We start from the raw sequence: 17,682 nt of genomic DNA, 5'->3' as shown, positions 1-17,682 counted from the left end.
CGCCTTCTCTCCATCCTGGGTCCAGTCTGTGGCCCGACTTCGTGCGGGTTGTGCGGGCCCATTCTTCCGGCTCACCCAGTCCCCGATCCCTGAGAAGCACCAGCCGCAGAAGCGTGCATCACACTTTATTAAACAAGAAGATGGGCAGCATCCCCTTCATTCGCCATATACAGCGTCGTCGTTGCTGTCGCTGTGGGCGGATGAAGAGAGCTCCTCGCGGGGCGTGCACACCGGGCACTGCCGTTGCATGTCGTCCCAGCACGACCGGCAATACAGGGCCTTGCAGTCCGGCGTGGGACACTCGTAGGACTCGGGCGTTTCTAGTGCCTGGCACACCACGCAGCGCCGACGCGTCAAGCGGCGCAGGAGCGGGCACCGGCGGTACAGCGCGTCCACCAGGGGGTGGCGCTGTTGGGAGGCGAAGTGGATTGGTTAATGCCAGGTGGGCTGAGCAGAAAGGGTTGTCAGGGGCACAGGGCAGCTCTTTATGTAGGAAGTCCCGAGGCCTGACAATGCTGTATTGGAGGAAGCTGAGGTGGACAAAAAGAGCCCTGGAGTGTGAGGGTGATATGGAAGTAAATCTAAAGAGTCTTCTCCATGATGGAATGCGGAGCCTGTCATGGCCAAACTCACTCCCCAAGGATGACCCACAACAATCATATACAGAATTTGGTTCTTACAATGAGGCTTAGAAAGGAGTAGGGCAGACAGACAGATTATGGTAATTTACACCTTACAGATGGGCTGGAGACATGGCTTAGTGGTTAAGAACCCTGACTGCTCTTCCAGAGGATTGAATCCCAGCACCCACCCACATAGAGCTAACAACTGTCTGTAACTTGAGTTCCAGGGAATCGGATGATCTTCTGGCCTCCCTGGACACCAACACATTAAATACGTGTAAGTTTTAATTAAGTCTTTAAAAAAAAATCTCAGAGGGGTTGGGGATTTAGCTCAGTGGTAGAGCGCTTGCCTAGCAAGTGCAAGGCCCTGGGTTCGGTCCCCAGCTCCGAAAAAAAAAAAAAATCTCAGAAAGATGCTGTAAATTTCCTAAGTCAGATCTGAGTCAAACCTGGCAGGAAGCAAGCCCCAAACTTTGCTATCAATCCACTCAGTGTGTCACTTCCCAAATACCCTCTTCATACAGTTGCAGGAATCCTTCCCTGGCCATTGCCGGAGAAATCCTGCCAGATAAGAGCAAATCTGGGCTTGCCCTTAAGAGCGCTCCGAGCTCTGTTTCTTTCCAGCCTTGCTCCCCAGTTCCCGCCACAGAGTGCGCTTTGCTTTTCCCTTAGCCTTCGGTCTGGGCATCCCCTCTGGTCTCTGAGTCCATTTTTCACACCCTGCTCCTTCAGCTTAGAGCACGTCTCCCCCTGCTTCATCTGGCCATTCAAGTTCAGTTTACTTCAGGACCAGGTCAAGGAACCCCAGCCCACATGCCATGTTCATGTGTGCCATGGGGTATGTGTGACAGTCAGAGGACAGCTTGGCAGTCCTCTCCTTCTGCCAGGTGGATGGAATTGAACTCAGGTCATCAGGCTTGGTGGCTCAGCAATAGAGCTCATGCCTGCTCTTCCATCCCCAACACCCTTCTGTGTGCACTTGCTCAGGTGTGTGTGTGTGCATGCGCATGCGTGTGTGTGTGTGTGTGTGTGTGTGTGTGTGTGCATGTGTGTGCATGCATGTGCGCGTGCGTGTGTGGTGGTGTTACCATCTCTTTCCAGGGAGAGAGCTGATGTTGTTTGCTTAGGGCACACAGCAGCAACTAACTTGCACGTAGAATGTTATTCTCATACTAGCATCAATGAAGTACAGCTCAGCTATTGTGACAACTGAAGGAATGAAGTCGTCTTACAGAAAGACAACGCCAGGCCCGGCAGTTGACAGGGTCACACAGCTGACATATAATGGCAGAGATGGAGCTTCTCTAGCAGCCAACCACCATACCACTCCTACAACTCTGAAGAATGGCCTCACAGACCCGTCTACGCTCTCTGTTCTTCCGACGGAAAACCAGACTCAGTGAGGCCCACAGGCTCCTACAGCTTCAGAAAGTGCGGACTCAAACCTCGTTCCAGTTCTTCCACAGACTGCATGTTTCCTCCTGAAGCCCTACTGACCCTGACCACCTGCCTCCTCTCCGTTTTCCGGAATCACCTTGGGCTCGTCTGCGGTCTCTTTCTGATGGTGTCATTGCTGCCCTACAAACAGACCATCAGATTTCACTTCTCCTTTTTGCCACTTCTGAAAGCCCCATGCGTGTTTCAAGCTGTGCTGAGGATTGAGTTTCAGAGACAGAGACAGACACAGCCCTGACCTACCCTGCACCTGCCAGACCCACTGAGCTCCAACGGGCCCGGGACACTGGGGGTGCTGGGTGTACTAAAAAGGATGTTCCTTCTCCGAGAGTCCTCAGACCCTGTGGAGAGCTGGCAGGCTTGCTTGGAACTGTACTTACTGGAGCGGTCTGCTGCCGTGCCCGCCGGACAATGGCCGCCCTCCTCAGCTTTGTGAAAGCTGATCTCTTCCTCAGTAACTCATTGTAGAGGAAGAGAACCCGCTTCTTCTCTCTCTGAAGGGTTGGGTGGGAAGCAAGAGGAACCATGATAGTGATTCATCATAGCAGGGAGGACATGGGGCTGGTAGGGGGTTTGCGTGTGTATGTTTAGGGGGTGGAGTTATCTCTGCCAGTTCACCTTGGGGAAGTAGAAGGCTGCGATGACTCTGCGGAGTCGGTAGCCAAAGGCCTGAGCTAGGCAGACACACATAAGCAGGAAGGTTGGCAGTGAGGCTCTAAAGTAGCCGCTGGCAGACAGGCCCACGGGTCGGGGCAGGCAGGCTGGGGGAGAGGGCAGACAATCAGCAGTCTAGTCGGTGCCAGCCGAGGGCAGTGCTAAGTTGATCTCCGCACCCCAGGTACAGGGTGGACTTCCAGTTTGACTCCCCTGCCTCTTCTCGTCCATCTTGCAAAGCTCTGTAAATAACACAGCTACTGACCATTTTCTCCCACCCCACCATCACCACCTCTGGAGGTTGCTTGATTTCAGTTTTTCGCTGTGACAGAAAGGTCTATTGGACGAGGAGGCAAGACCTGAAAGCTCTGGCAACCATTTTTCTCTGATCCAAGCTTGCCTGGGTCGAATCTTCCCAGTTCAAGCCTGCCAGACCACTTCTCTCCACTTGTAAAGTCCAGTCTTCAGTCCTACCCTATTCTGATCGAATGCTAGCCCTAGACTGCACACAAGCCCAGCTTCTGGCGGTGCTCACGCATGTTGTTTGTCTCCACTTCTGTATCTGAGGTGGTGTTCAGAGCTCCGATGGTTTTTCGAAGGAGCCTGGCAAGTATGGAGTCTCCCTCAACATTTATCTCCAGCTTGTGACTGCCTGGCGGAGTGGAGAGAGGGTGTCCGGTAAGAACTGGAATTATGGGGCTGAGGTTTTTCTTGGGATGCAGAAAAGGAAGGAAGAGGTATGGGAGACAGGAGGGAGGGGGTTGCCACGTGGGCTCCGGCCGGGGCCCAGGCTCACTGCGGAAGGAGTACTGCACGAAGGAGTGGTGACCAATGGTGTCAAAGATGGAGTAGAGCACCCAGTCGATTGCAAACAGCACCAGCAGCAGGAGGAGGATGGGCAGTGTCTCTAGGAGCTCCCTTATCTGTAGGGAGCCCAGGTAAGTACAGTTGGGTACCCTCTGCCCTGGTTTGGAGCTTGGAGTGTTCTCTGCTCTTTGCCCTCCACCCTCAGAGTCTCAACAGCAAGTTGCACCCCCCCATCCCGAGACCCACTTCCCGCTCCAGTCTCACCACATTGCGCATCTCCGTGGCCTGGATAGTGGCCTTGAAAGGGAAGATGACGGATTTCGTTTCTGCCTTGCGGAGTGGCAACAGACTCTGTTTGCCCTGACAAAAGTTAAGAGGCCTTGCTGCTCTTTCAAAGGTCCCAGGCTCAGTTCCCAACACCCACATCGGGTGGCTTGAAACTGCCTGTAACTCCAGTTACAGAGGACCCAACACCCACTGCTGGTCTCCGAGGGCACTGTACACGTGCACACAGCACACAGACAGACAAGCAAGCATATACCCATACACAAAAGTTTTAAATATCTTCATAGGTAAAAGAACTAAGGGCCCTCCTTCTCCTGGATTATGGAGCCATACAGGGCACAACAAGACATCCTCTGGCAGGGTTAAGTTCCCTTACCAGCTTCTTCCTGCGGGCATCGATCTGATAGAAGTAGGTGCTGATGTAGATGTTGTCAAAGCGGATGTCCCAGTTGTAGTTATCCATGTAGGAGAAGGCTCTGGGGAGGGAGAGGCAGGGCTGTCTCCATCTTTCTGTATCAGTGTCTCCCCATCCACACCCAACCATGGGCTTCTTTTAGACATGGTCATCAGATCAACAGGGATTCACTGAGCATCCCTGTGTCTGAAGCCTAGGCCAGGTGACCTGGTGATGAAGGAAGCAGGCAGGCTCCACCCTGCCTTCTGGTTGTACAGCAGATGTCCACCTATGAGATTGCAGAGACCCGACAGAGGAAGGCATGGACAGTCTGTGAGTTATGGGCAGACAAACGTTTGTCTTGCAGGAAGAAGGAAATAGATGCACAGAATCAGAAAACTCTCCAGATTGCAGGAATCACTCAGTGCTATGGCTCCCATAGTTGTTTTATTTTATTTTTTTAAGGACTTATTCATTTATTATATATAAGTACACTGTAGCTGTCTTCAGATACATCAGAAGAGGGCATCGGATCTCTTACAGATGGTTGTGAGCCACCATGTGGTTGCTGGGAATTGAACCCAGGACCTCTGGAAGAGTAGTCTGGTGCTCTTAACCGCTGAGCCATCTCTCCAGCCCCATAGTTGTTTTATTTATTTGATTATTTTTGAGATTAGATCTCACAAGGTTGCCCTGGCTTGCCTTGAACTTATAGACATCTGCCTATCTCTGTCTCTTGAGTGCTGGGACTAAAGGAGATCTCCACCGTGCCCTCCAGCTTTACCTGCTGTACACCTCAAACAAAACTCATATCCAGATACCTCCTGTCTTTCCAGCACACCATGCCTGCCCTTCCTGACTTCCCCTGAGCTGTGTGTGTGTGTGTAGACATATGTGGACATATGTGAGTGTTCTCTGTGTAGCTCCCAAAGTCCCATATAATACTTGCTTCCTAAGAAAAAATTAAAATTTTAGAAACATATTAAAATTGCAGAAATAGGGATGGAGAGATGGCTCAGCGGTCAAGAGCACTGACTGTTCTTCCAGAGGTCCAGAGTTCAATTCCCAGCAACCACATGGTGACTCACAACCACCATGGATCTGATGCCCTCTTCTGGTGTGCCTGAAGACAGCTACAGTGTACTCATATAAGTAAAAATAAATAAATATTTTTAAAAATTGCAGAAATATATTAAACTGCAAAATGTGAAACATAAATCCCACTTTTAAAGAACAATGCCACTGGAGTCTTCAGAAAATGCAAAGATAGACCGGGGCACCCCCTTGTGGAGAGACCGGTCACTGCAGTACTGGGTTTTCTTTGCTTGGCGACATCCCCCCCTCCCCCCCCCGCCCCAACTCTGTCCTGTTTCTGAGTGATCTCACCCAGGTTGAAAGCCTGGCAACGACTTTAGACTCTCCCTTCCCTCTCCAACCTTGGCTTTCAGAACAGCCGCGTCTTTCCACTTCCTTCCATTTTGGGCCATCTTCCTGCCCCACCTCACTCTGTCCTCACTCCCTAACCTCTGACCTAGCCTGGCCTCTGCCCCTGTGGCCCCACCCCCTTTACTCCCGATCCACATCCATCTTGTGGCTACCTTCCTGTTCAGGGTCTTCCTGCAGAGCTTTCCAGACTGTTCTAGCCAAGCCACCCTCAGTTCAGCCCTCCACCCAGCCACTGCCCTGTAACCTGCAGATGCAGCGATGTGGAGGTCCTTGCTCCGAGCACCACCCGTCCTTCCGTTGACCACAGATCCTACCTGAAGCTTTCTGGAGCTTAGCTATGGCCACCCCGGTGGAACCCCCTCATCTCCCACACCTGTTCCCACTGCCGGTCCATCCTGTGGCCCTCGAGCCATCTGTGTTTTGTGTCTTTTTCACCATCTCAACTAGACAAGGAGTGTCTCCAGGGTAGCAACATGGCTTGTTCACCTTTGTCCTTCCATGGGGCCCGGGCTACCTAATCATTCACTTGGAGCCACTCTAGCCTGAAGAACAGGGACAGACAGCAAGGGTCTCTATGTCTGCCCTTGTCCATCTCCTGCCCAGCCCAATGGAGGGTGGAGGAAAAGAGGAGAAGGTCCAAAGTCAGTGGGAGAACCCCAGCACAGTGAGGGCCAGAGCAGCCGCAGGTGGACACCAGGCTGGGTAGGGTTGTGGACTTTGTTCTAAATGGAAGGAAAGCAGCTGCCAACACAGCAGGCGGGAGAGAATGAAAGCAAGACTAGGCGATAAAAACGGCACAAAGTCAGAGCCAAGGGGAATATGAAGGGCAAAGGGAGAAAGTCTACAGTCAAAGCTAAATGTGTATGTGGGAAAGCCAGTGTCAGGATGGGTGCCGGAAGAAGGCAGATGAATGAAGAGGGTTGCTTTTTTAAGACAGTGGGGACATGGGTAATATCTCTTCTTACAAAATGTCCACATGCCCATTAGCCCTAAAAACAGGCAGATCAGAGTCGGAATCCAAATTGGGGGTGTCGGTTCTGCATCTCGCATACCAAGGCTCCCGTCCGGGGTGGAGGAAGGGGCAACAGGTGGAGCTGGTGACTCACGCATGGAAGACCAGCAGGAAGGTGCAGGACAGGAGCACGTGCATCAGCCCCACAGCCCACTGCAGATGGGCCTCCTGCTGGCGAACGTAGTCCCGCACCTCGACGCTCACGTGTTCCCAGTTCGTGTTGAGACCCAACACTGCAGACTGCTTCTGCTCCTGGGAAGGGAACATGTGCAAACAGCCTGCTGCAGTCTCGCCACACCCCACCAGCCTCTTGATGACATTTCCGCTGGCACCCTACGTAAGCCCCTGATTCTCCCAGGACCTCCAGGACTTGCTCCTTCACTTGCTCACTAGTTTCTGTGACAGTCTTGCTTCCCTGCACCCACATCAATTGACACCATCTCATGACACTGTCCATTCATCCCCAAGCCAGACAAGTATGTTCCGCAGGCTGGCCTGTTCCACCACTCAGACACCTCTTCCCTCTCTCTTGTCCTTCTTCCTGCCTTGATCCTGGCTGGGATACCTTCCTCCCCCACTCCCCTGTTTCCTGTCTGCACCTCTCCCTCCTCCACACCTTGGCCTCCTACCTTAATGTCAATATTGGCTGAAAATTCTCCAGACAGACCATGAATAGACTGGTTGACCGAGTCATAGGTTTGCCCAAAGTTGCCTTCCACGGGGATGCGTTTGTGACACCAGATCTCCATCACTGGTCGACAGCGGGGCCAAGTCAGGGCCTTTTCATCTAGGCTGCATCCCAGGCCTAGCTGCCCTCCCTTGAGCCTCTTCGTCTAGGAGTTTCTGCCCTTGGCTTTCCTTGGCACCCACTCCTCCCTCCTCTAGCAGTCCTGGGTTCTCCCACCCAGCACCGTGGCCTGACGCCTCACTCCTATCTTTGCATCTGTCTTTAACCATACTGAATACTAATCATGGTCAGCGTTTCTAGAGCAGTTCCTCTGGGTACCACTGCTGTTAGGACTTGGCATGCATCAGCCCATTATGTTTCAAAACCCTTACGGGGAATGAGAACTATTATTATCTCCGTCTTTCCAGTGGAGAGGCAGGATGCAGTCATCTTTACTACAGAGCAAGTAGGGAGTGAACTCCTGTACCCACAGCACCCACACTCTTCACCTGCCTCCGCTCCTGCCTTTAACCTATCGGGGTCCCCAGGATTCAATCTTCCAATCCAGGGTAACCCTTCCCCCCCATCCTGCCACCAACCCTTGGCAATGTTACAGAAGAACTTGAACTTCATTGGCAGGCAGAGCAGGCTGTTCAGGAGTGGGACCTGGATGCGTTGCATGCACTGTTGATGCTTTTTGTCAAACCAGCGGTAGCAGCTCAGTATGGCCTTATTCACTACATCTATAGCAAAAGAGACAGAGGTGTCTGGGCTTCCCAGGCTTTGGCCTAGAGCCTGGCCCCAAAGTCTGCCCCGCCCCTGCCCTGCTCAGGGACACTCCTCACGGGAACAGCGCATCTTGGTCTTCAGCTCATACACCATCTGTGTGGACAGGCGGTGTCTGGCTCTGGAGGTTCCGGTTCCGAGGGCCTTCGTGCCTGGGGCCGTGTCCATGTCCTTGTCCTCAGGCGAGTAGCCAATGTTACTCTCCACCTGGGCATCCAGGTCCTCAAAGGAGGTCGAGACGTTTGCAATCTCTGTTTTCAGTGAGTCTTTGCTGCTCTGGGGTTAGGAAGGGGGGAGGGAGTGGGAGAGAGGGAATTACAGAGTCTGCTTCCCAATTTGTCTCCTGGCAATGCTCTTGCCAACATCTACAGGGGTGAGTCCTGAGGCAAAGCCGCCCGCTGGTTCCCCACAGTTCACGTGCTCGTGCTCGGTAGCCTTTCCACACTCCTCAGACACTCAGCTTTTCCTTGGACCACTCTCTTCCTCCATCCTTACTGCTTAGTGGTTCCCACAACTGTGAACGTTGCCCTTCAATGCTAATCTCCCATAGCCCCATGGCCTCCCCTCCCCGAATCCTCATCTTTCCAATATCCCCAACCCCCCCTCCAGCCGATAGCCCCTAAACATCCCATTCTCAGATCCTCTGGGCTTCGAAAGTCAATATTCCCAACTTCCCAACATTCTAGTCCAGCTGCAGAACTGAGTCCTGCCCATGTGGGTATCTGGAAATAATGCAGGTCTGTATGTCCCTATGGTATGGTGGCCCCAGGATCAGGAAGGACTCTGCAATGTTTGAGGATAGTGCAGCCCCAGTATCAAAATATACTAGGAGCATCCCTACTAGATGACCATACATCCAGGGCCATGCTCCCAGACCAAGCCAACTCAGTCCTGGGGATGAAGACTGTACAGGGTCCTGACCAGCATATCCTTGAACACTGCCCGCAGAGGGGCCGTGGAGACGCGCCAGGCGGATCGGGTGTTGTTGATCTGCAGCTCCACGGTGCAGCCCAGGGATGCTATCACCTCATTGATGTTGTACTGTAGATTGGCCACCGGCCCTAGCAAAAGAGGCCCAATAGATCACCTTCCTGCAGAGTCAGTGCCCTCTTAAAGCCTCCCCTAGCAACTTCTCTGAATGCAGACCACCCACAAGACCACAGGTCACCTTCTAGGGCTATGCAATGATATAGCCTTGAGCAAGTCTGTGAGAGACCTTGTTCAATCCTTGTCATTTTATCCCCATTTAGGAGGCTAAGATGTGGAGAGACACTCTCTGAGGAATGCAGCAAGGTGGAAGATACACACAGACACACACAGACACACACACACAGACAGACACACAGACACATAAAGACACACAGACACACACAGAGACATACATAGACACACAGACACATACAGACACACACATACAGACACAGACACAGACACAGAGACACACTAACAGACACACACACACACCACAGACACACAGAGGGAGAGAGAGAGACAGACAGACAGACACAGACACACACACAGACACAGAGACACACACACAGACACAGAGAGACACACACACAGACACACACACACAGACACAGACACACACACAGACACAGACACACACACACACACAGAGACACACACACACAGACACACACACACACACAGAGACACACACACAGACACACACACACAGACACACACACACAGACACAGAGAGACACACAGACACAGGCACACACACACACACACAGAGACACACACACACACACACACACACACACACAGAGACACACACACAGAGACACACACACACACACACACACACACACAGACACACACACACACACACACACACACACACACACACACAGAGACACACACAGACACACACACACACACAGACACACACACACAGACACAGAGACACACAGACACACACACACACACACACACACACACAGAGAGACACACACACACAGACACAGAGAGACACACACACACACATACACAGACACAGACACAGAGACACACTAACAGACACACACACACACAGACACAGAGAGACACACACACACACACACACACAGACAGACACACACACACACAGACACAGAGACACACAGCCACACACACAGACACACACACACACACACACACACACACAGAGACACACACACAGACACACACACACAGACACACACACACACACACACAGACACACACACACAGACACAGAGACACACACAGACACACACACACAGAGACACACACACACACACACACACACACACACACAGAGACACACACACACACACACACACACACACACACACACACACACACACACAGAGACACACACACACACACACACAGAGACACACACACACACATACACAGACACAGACACAGACACACACACATACACAGACACACACACAGACACACACACAGACACACACACACAGAGACACACACACACACACACACACAGAGACACATACAGACACAGAGACACACACACACACAGAGAGACACACACACACACACACACACACACACACACACACAGAGACACACACACACACACACACACACACACAGACACACACACACACAGAACACACACAGACACACACACACACACACACACAGACACACACACACAGACACAGAGACACACACACAGACACACACACACACAGACACACACACACAGACACAAACACAGACACACATACACAGACAGACACAGACACACACACAGACACAGACACACACACAGGCAGACAAACACACAGAGACACAGACAGAGACACAGACAGACACACAGACACAGACACAGACACAGACACACACAGACACACACACACACACAGACACAGACACAGACACACACACACACACACACACACACACACACACACACACACACACACACACACACAGACACAGACACAGAGACACACACACACACACACACACACACACACACACACACACACACACACACACACACACACACACACACACACACACACACACACACACACAGACAGACACACACACACACAGACAGACACAGACACAGACAGACACACACACAGACACACACACACAGACACACACACACAGACACACACACACAGACACAGAGAGACACACACACAGACACACACACACAGACACAGAGAGACACACACACAGACACACACACACACAGACACACACACACACAGACACACACACACACACACACTTTCTCCTCTTTCAGCAACATGACCCCCACTGGACCCTGGCCTGCCCAGCATCACTGCTTTGGTATCACCAGCTGGCACTTTGGGACAGCCCCTCCTCACCTTTGTAGATGGAAGCCAGAGCATATCCCATGATAAAGAGTCTGCCTTCTTTGCCCAGCATCTTGGGTACCAACAGGAGACTGGCACAGCGGGTGTGAGGGGAAGTGCCCCAGCCTATGGCCCCCAAGCCTATTGAGAGATCCAGGACATGGAGATGAAGTAAGGAGACAGCCTCGAATTCCATTTATCAGGCCGCCACCTACTCCAGCCTTCTCCTGAATCTATACTGCCCTCATCTCCATTTACACTGGCTCTGATAGACTCCTCAGGCCCCATTCATTCATTTATTCATTCACTCATTCATTTACCAGCCATGTATAGAGCACAGCTGTGTGTCTGTCTCTCTAAGGTCCTGGGGAGACGAGGAGGGATGGAAAAGTCACAGTCGCACGTGCGTGTGCCTGTGAGTGTGCCTGTGGGTGCCAGGCTGGATGCATATTTACGTTAGGCGATGAGGGAGCAGAGCAGGCAAAGGAGACATTGAGAAAGTGAGCATTGGTGGGCAAGGTGGTGAGAGGAGCAGTCAGTGTCCTACCTGGCCATTCCCCGTGTTCTGACACCCACAGCACTCAAGTCCCCACCCTTGCCATGTGGTCGCCCTTAATCACGCGTGGTGGTTGGTCGGTGACAGCAGAGGCACATGCGGTCTCTGCATGGAGACAGTGAGCTCTGTGAGGCTCATAATCCAGAGAGAAAGACAGACATGTAAACAAGTGACTACTGCGGGACAGACGTGCTTAGTGCACCAGGGAGGGGCTTATGGAGGGAGCTGTGGAGCCAAGGAGGGTGTGGGTATTTCTGCAGGGAGGGGTGCGGCTGGGAAGGCTGGACAAAGGAGATGATGTGTCAGCTGGGCCTGGGAGATGAGTAACTGTTGTTAGGAGGCACAGATGGCAGTCCAGGACAAAGGAACAGCATGAGCTAGTCAGGGTACAAGACGATCCCCCGTGTAGAGGGAGTCTTTGCCTAATGGTGGCCAGAGCAAACCCCAAATCCTTAGACTCCCACCATTTCCACTGTCCCCCCACAGTCCTCGTGCTCTCTCCCTGGGACTAGAGCCTACTGCTCCAACCCTGCACATGCGAAGTAAGTGTCTACCAGTGAGCTCTGCCCCCAGCTCCTAGACTGAGACTTCTTTTGTTTATTTCTTTTTTTTTTTTTTCGGAGCTGAGGACCGAACCCAGGGCCTTGTGCTTGCTAGACAAGTGCTCTACCACTGAGCTAAATCCCCAACCCCCCATCCCTTTTTCAATTCTGTCTTTCTATCACACTTGGTGGATAGACTCCAAACCATTAGACATGCTTGATAGACCCTGGAGATTGGCCCCTCCCACTCTCTCCCAGGATCCCAGGCCACGGAGTCTTTTGCCTATAAGTCCATGGGGTCCTGGCCAATGCCCATTTCTCACCAGGTCTTCAAGGTGTTGTTACCCTGTGCCCTGTCAGCTGCACTCCTCCCCATGGCTCCACCTAGACATACAGGTTTGTGGCAGACCCTGGATGCCACCCAGCAGTTTTTTTTTTTCCCCTCTGCCTTCTCACTTGTTAACACAACTGGATTTTGTTCAAGGACAATAGCCTGATTCTGCCCTGGCCCCTGGGGGTTGAGTCTGGGTTTGCCTAAACCAATCTATGCATTACAGGGCAGCGAAAGAAACTTGTTCTGTAGTCTTGGCCTTCTGGCCAAAGACTGGAGCTGAGACAATAGCTGACAGACAGGCTGATCGCTGTTTTATGTCCCAAGAGCTCCCTCAGCTTCATACAAAGGGAAAAAACTAGTCTTTTACTTAACCCAGCCAGTTTATAGAAGGGGCAGAGGGCTGGGTCATTATACTCCACAATACTAAGTAGGTAATAATTTTAAATAGAGAGATCTGGGCCTGGTGTCACATGCCTAGCACCTCAATTACTCAAGGGGCTGAGACAGGAGGATAGAAAAGTTTAAGGCCTACCTGATCTGTAGAGCACGTTTACCATCAGCCTGATCAACTCCATGAGACTCTCTCAAAAAGTAAAAAGGACTGGGATGTGGCCCAGTTGATGGAGCGCTTGCCTGACATTCGTGATGCCCTGAGTTTGATGTGCTGGGGACAGCACCAAAACCAAACCAAACCAACCCCAAACCTAGGTGTCATGGTGGTATATGCTTTTAATATTAGCCTAAGAGGTAGAGGCAGAAGAAACAAAGGTTCAAGGCCATCCTCAGTCTGTGATATATGAGACCCTGCCCAAAAAAGAGGAGGGGGTAGAGAGAAAGAGAGAGGCAGGGAGAGGAAGAGGGGGGAGGAAAGGGAGAGGGAGAAGAGGAAGAGGAAGAGAAAGAGGAGGAAGAGGAGGAGGGCTGTATATGGCAGAATTTGAGAGGCAGGCAGATAAGATCTGTGAGTTCAAGGCCACCCATATGTGGTTTACATAGCTAGTTCCAGGATAGTCAAAGCTACAAGAGCAATCGTTTAATTAATAAAAATAAACCAGAAATGTGAATGTTCTGGAAGTGAAGGGTAACATTTAGTGTCGGCAGGCACAGGAGGACATTCTGAGGATGAGATATCACAGGTCAAGTCCAGACCCTCTAGGGACTATCTCAGGGAGGGACCCTGCCTCATTCCTTGTGGACTAGATTCCAGCAGAACTGTAGCAGCTGGCTGGGTTGCTCCAGGCCCTGTCCTGTGTAGATCCTAGAGTGTGCAACTTCTCTCTAGGGAAGACGGCAACTACAAAGTCCCTAGCAGTTCCTGAAGGCAGCAGGCCTGAGGCTCTCCATCCACAAAGACAGCCTGCTGGGGGTTGGGATGCACATCTCAAAGGAGGAGCCTACGGATGGCTCACAGAAGCTACGGGGGTCCATCTGAGTACCCCCAAAAGAACATGGCATGCCAAGGGCACTGGTGAAGGATTATAACAGCATTGGCGACTTGGCCCCTTCCCATCGTAAAAAAATAAAGATTTTTGCCCTTTTTCCTCCAATCCCTCCTCTTCCCTTTCTGACATCAGAAGAAACAGTAAGGAAACCTGTAACTCTAGCACTTTCGAGGTGAGGACAAGGAGGATTAGGAGTTCAAGCCCAGCCTAGGCTACCTGAGACCTTGTCTAGGTGGGGAAAGGGTGCAGGGTAGTGTAGTGGGCTGAGTGGGGGTTGGGAGGAGCGGCCAGAGGGAGTGGTGTAGCTATTGATAAACTGCCCTTGCTCCAGTAATTAACTTCCGCATGTTTGCTGGAGGAGTTCTAATTAAACACAGTAGGTCACACACCGTAGGAGCCCTGGAAGGACTTACTGGGAAGAAAGGTTTCACAGGTGGGGCAGGGTGAGGGAAGGGAAGGTGGGGTTAAAAAGACTAACATTCACTCCAGTGTGTTAGTGCATGCCTTACTCCCAGTCCTCAGAGGGCAGAGGCAGGCAGATCTCTGAGTTCGAGGCCAGCCTGGTCTACAGAGTGAGTTCCAGGACAGTCAGTGTTACACAGAGAAACCCTGCTTGGAAAAGCAAAAAAAAAAAAGGGGGGGGGACTAAATTCATTATATGCATATATGAAACTATCAGTGAGTGCTTTGAAATGAGGCACGGAGCAAAGCTACACTAGAAAGAGAAAGAAGGAGAGAACTGAGTAGAAGGGGAGCTGTGTAGGGCCCTTTCACTGCAGGACCCAGGACTGAGGGGCAGATGGAGGTGAGGCAGATTGGAGCAGCAAGGAGAGGTGGTGACATTTTAGAAGTATGGGAGTCTGAAGTCCTGTAACCCCTTAAAATAAGCCCTAACTAGTCAGCATACCTGGGACTTGTGCATGTGTGAGCGAAAGGTCACCCACAGAACAGGAACTCGGAGGTCAGACAAGAAAATGGTCTCTTGTAGTCTTGGTCTTATGGCCAAAGACTTCATGTGTTCAATAAGCTTTAATTAAGCTTTAATTCCATCCCCCTGGCTTTGGGACAAGCTTAGGAAGGGCATCCGCTGCTGTAGAGAGAGATGTGAAATGGCTGCTGGCAAGTTTTCCTGGTTCCTGACCGGGGCAGGAGAGACATGCTTCCTCTCTGGATTTTGAAGTTAACGCATGGAGATGTGATACCTGGAGCTGTGGCAGATGTGTTGTAACCTAGAAACCTCTAGCCAGGGTCATTACTTGACAATCCAGACTGGCCTGGAACATAGTGAGTAGGTAATCTTGAATTCATGGCAATCCTCCTGCCTTGGCCTTATAAGTTTTGGGGTTGCAGGTTGGTTTTTCCAGACAGGGTTTCTTTGTGTAGTCATGGCTGGCTGAATTGGAACTAGCTCTGTAGACCAGGCTGACCCATAACTCGCAAGGCATTTTGGTTTGGGATTTTTTTTTTCTCTCTAAATGTAAACTCTAAAAATGGCTGGTGCTTGTCAATTTTGTTCACTTCTGAATCCTCAGTAAGTAAGTAAGGAATGAATGAATGAAGAAATGAACAAACGAACTGAGTTACTTAAAAATAAGAAGTGTGGGGCTGGAGAGATGGCTCAGAGGTTAAGAGTACTGTCTGCTCTTCCAGAGGTCCTGAGTTCAAATCCCAGCAACCACAACCATCCGTATTAGATCTGATGCCCACTTCTGGCCTGCAGGCATACATGCAGGCAGAAAGCTGTATGTTGTATACATAATAAATAAATATTAAAAAACATAATAAGTGTGCTGCAGTGGTCAACAGAGGTTATAGGTTAGGCTTTGGCCTATGCTGTGTGGGCGGTAGGACTCCAGGACTTATTGAAGGCAGCGGTTGGGAGCCTCTCTCCTCTGAGCTTCCTGTCTTCCTTTTCTGATGTGTAAGAGGAGGCTAAAGCTGTGGACTTTGGGGCACAGAAGGAGCAAACTCCAGTTTTCTCCAGGCCCCTAACACCCGGCTTTACCCACTACTAACTTGTCAAGCCATACAACGCCACCACCTTCTGCTCCTCGTAAATGTTCATGGGGTTCACCAAGAGCTGAAAGAGACCTGAAGGAACAAGGTGAAGCCAAAGTCAACGGACAGTTCCAGCCCTGCCCCAGATCTGCCCTTCTGCTCCCATACTTGCCTATGGCCAGGAGCCCACCCGTGCCTGTTCCTAGCAGGAAAGCAGTGACTGGGAACTCTCCTGGCTGGCGCCACAGGAACCGGCTCCAGGATACTGGAAGACCCCAGCGTAGGAGCCCCTGTATGACTGGAGGGGAGACAGTTCAGCTCAGAGCCTCCTCTTCTAGCTGAATGAGGCTCATTAAGCTTAACACTTTATTTTTATTTATGAGTGCATGTGTGCCTGAGTTTATGTGCATCGTGTTGATGCAGGGGGTCAAAGGATGTTGGATCCCCTGGAGCTGCAGTTACAGGCAGTTGTGAGCTGTTGGATGTGGGTGTTGGATCAGGTCCTCTGGGAGAGCAGTCAGTGCTCTTACCATTGAGCTAGCTCTCTAGCCCTCAAAGTTTGAGGGTCTTGAAACCTTCCCCACCCAAATTATTTATTTAGTTTATGTATATGAGTGCTCTGTCTGCGCGTATGCTCAGAAGGGCATACGATTTCATTATATAGGGTTGTGAGCTGCCATGTGGGTGCTGGGAGCTAAACTCAAGACCTTTGGAAATGTAGCCTATGCTCTTAACTGCTGGGCCATCTCTCCAGCCCCAAGCTTTGAGATTTTGAGAGGATCAGATACTGGGGAATCCTGGTGGTGGGGGGTGGGGGGTGGGGGTTAAGGTGTGGAGCACACTAGGAGGAGGGATGTTGAGGAATAAGGTCTGAGTGGGGTAGAAGAGAAGAGGGTGGGACTGAGGGAGGACAGGAGGGATAGAGGTTGCCAGGCCCCATCGCAGAGGAGAAAGGACAAGAGGAGTCTGGGGGATGATGGAAAGAGGCAGGCATCTCAGGGCTGTCTCACTGGTGTGGGGCTGTTTCCTTTGTTGCCCTCCTGCTCGGTACTGACGCTGTGTAATGTCCAGTAGCCTATTCTTGAGAGCCTCTTTTATCCCAGAAATCTTTTCAAGGATTCCCAGACTGTGAAATGTTGATGAGAGGAAGGACATGTCGCCTGTGTCCTTTGCTTCACACACAGCCCACGACTGGCCTGTGTCCTTCAATTCCTCAGCTCCTTGAGCCCTTAGAACTGGGGAGCAGCGGGTTCTGAGACACACCCATCGTACAAGCCTGCAGAACTTAGAACAGGACGAAGAATTCCAGGCCTGTCCTGGAGACACACTGGCATTTGGTCCCAGCAGCC

At 51.4% G+C, this 17,682-nt stretch overlaps 1 protein-coding gene across 1 annotated transcript; it reads right to left on the bottom strand.

Annotated features, from left to right (window-relative positions):
- Positions 1–18: 18 nt before the first annotated feature.
- Dcst1 (DC-STAMP domain containing 1) lies at positions 19–11,666 on the bottom strand. Its single transcript, XM_032897971.1, has 13 exons — positions 11,474–11,666; positions 9,051–9,190; positions 8,189–8,405; positions 7,943–8,086; positions 7,306–7,427; positions 6,771–6,928; positions 4,201–4,300; positions 3,804–3,899; positions 3,529–3,655; positions 3,268–3,384; positions 2,697–2,839; positions 2,459–2,572; positions 19–408 (listed from the first exon to the last, which is right to left on the bottom strand). Exons 1-13 carry the CDS (start codon positions 11,655–11,657, stop codon positions 157–159), a joined length of 1,914 nt encoding a protein of 637 aa, XP_032753862.1. The 5' UTR covers positions 11,658–11,666; the 3' UTR covers positions 19–156.
- Positions 11,667–17,682: the final 6,016 nt, after the last annotated feature.

The sequence above is a fragment of the Rattus rattus genome, chromosome 3 (genome assembly GCF_011064425.1).
Source record: "Rattus rattus isolate New Zealand chromosome 3, Rrattus_CSIRO_v1, whole genome shotgun sequence".
Taxonomy (NCBI): domain Eukaryota; kingdom Metazoa; phylum Chordata; class Mammalia; order Rodentia; family Muridae; genus Rattus; species Rattus rattus.
The sequence above is the reverse complement of the archived record's forward strand: the minus strand, read 5'-3'. Positions and strand labels throughout refer to the sequence as shown.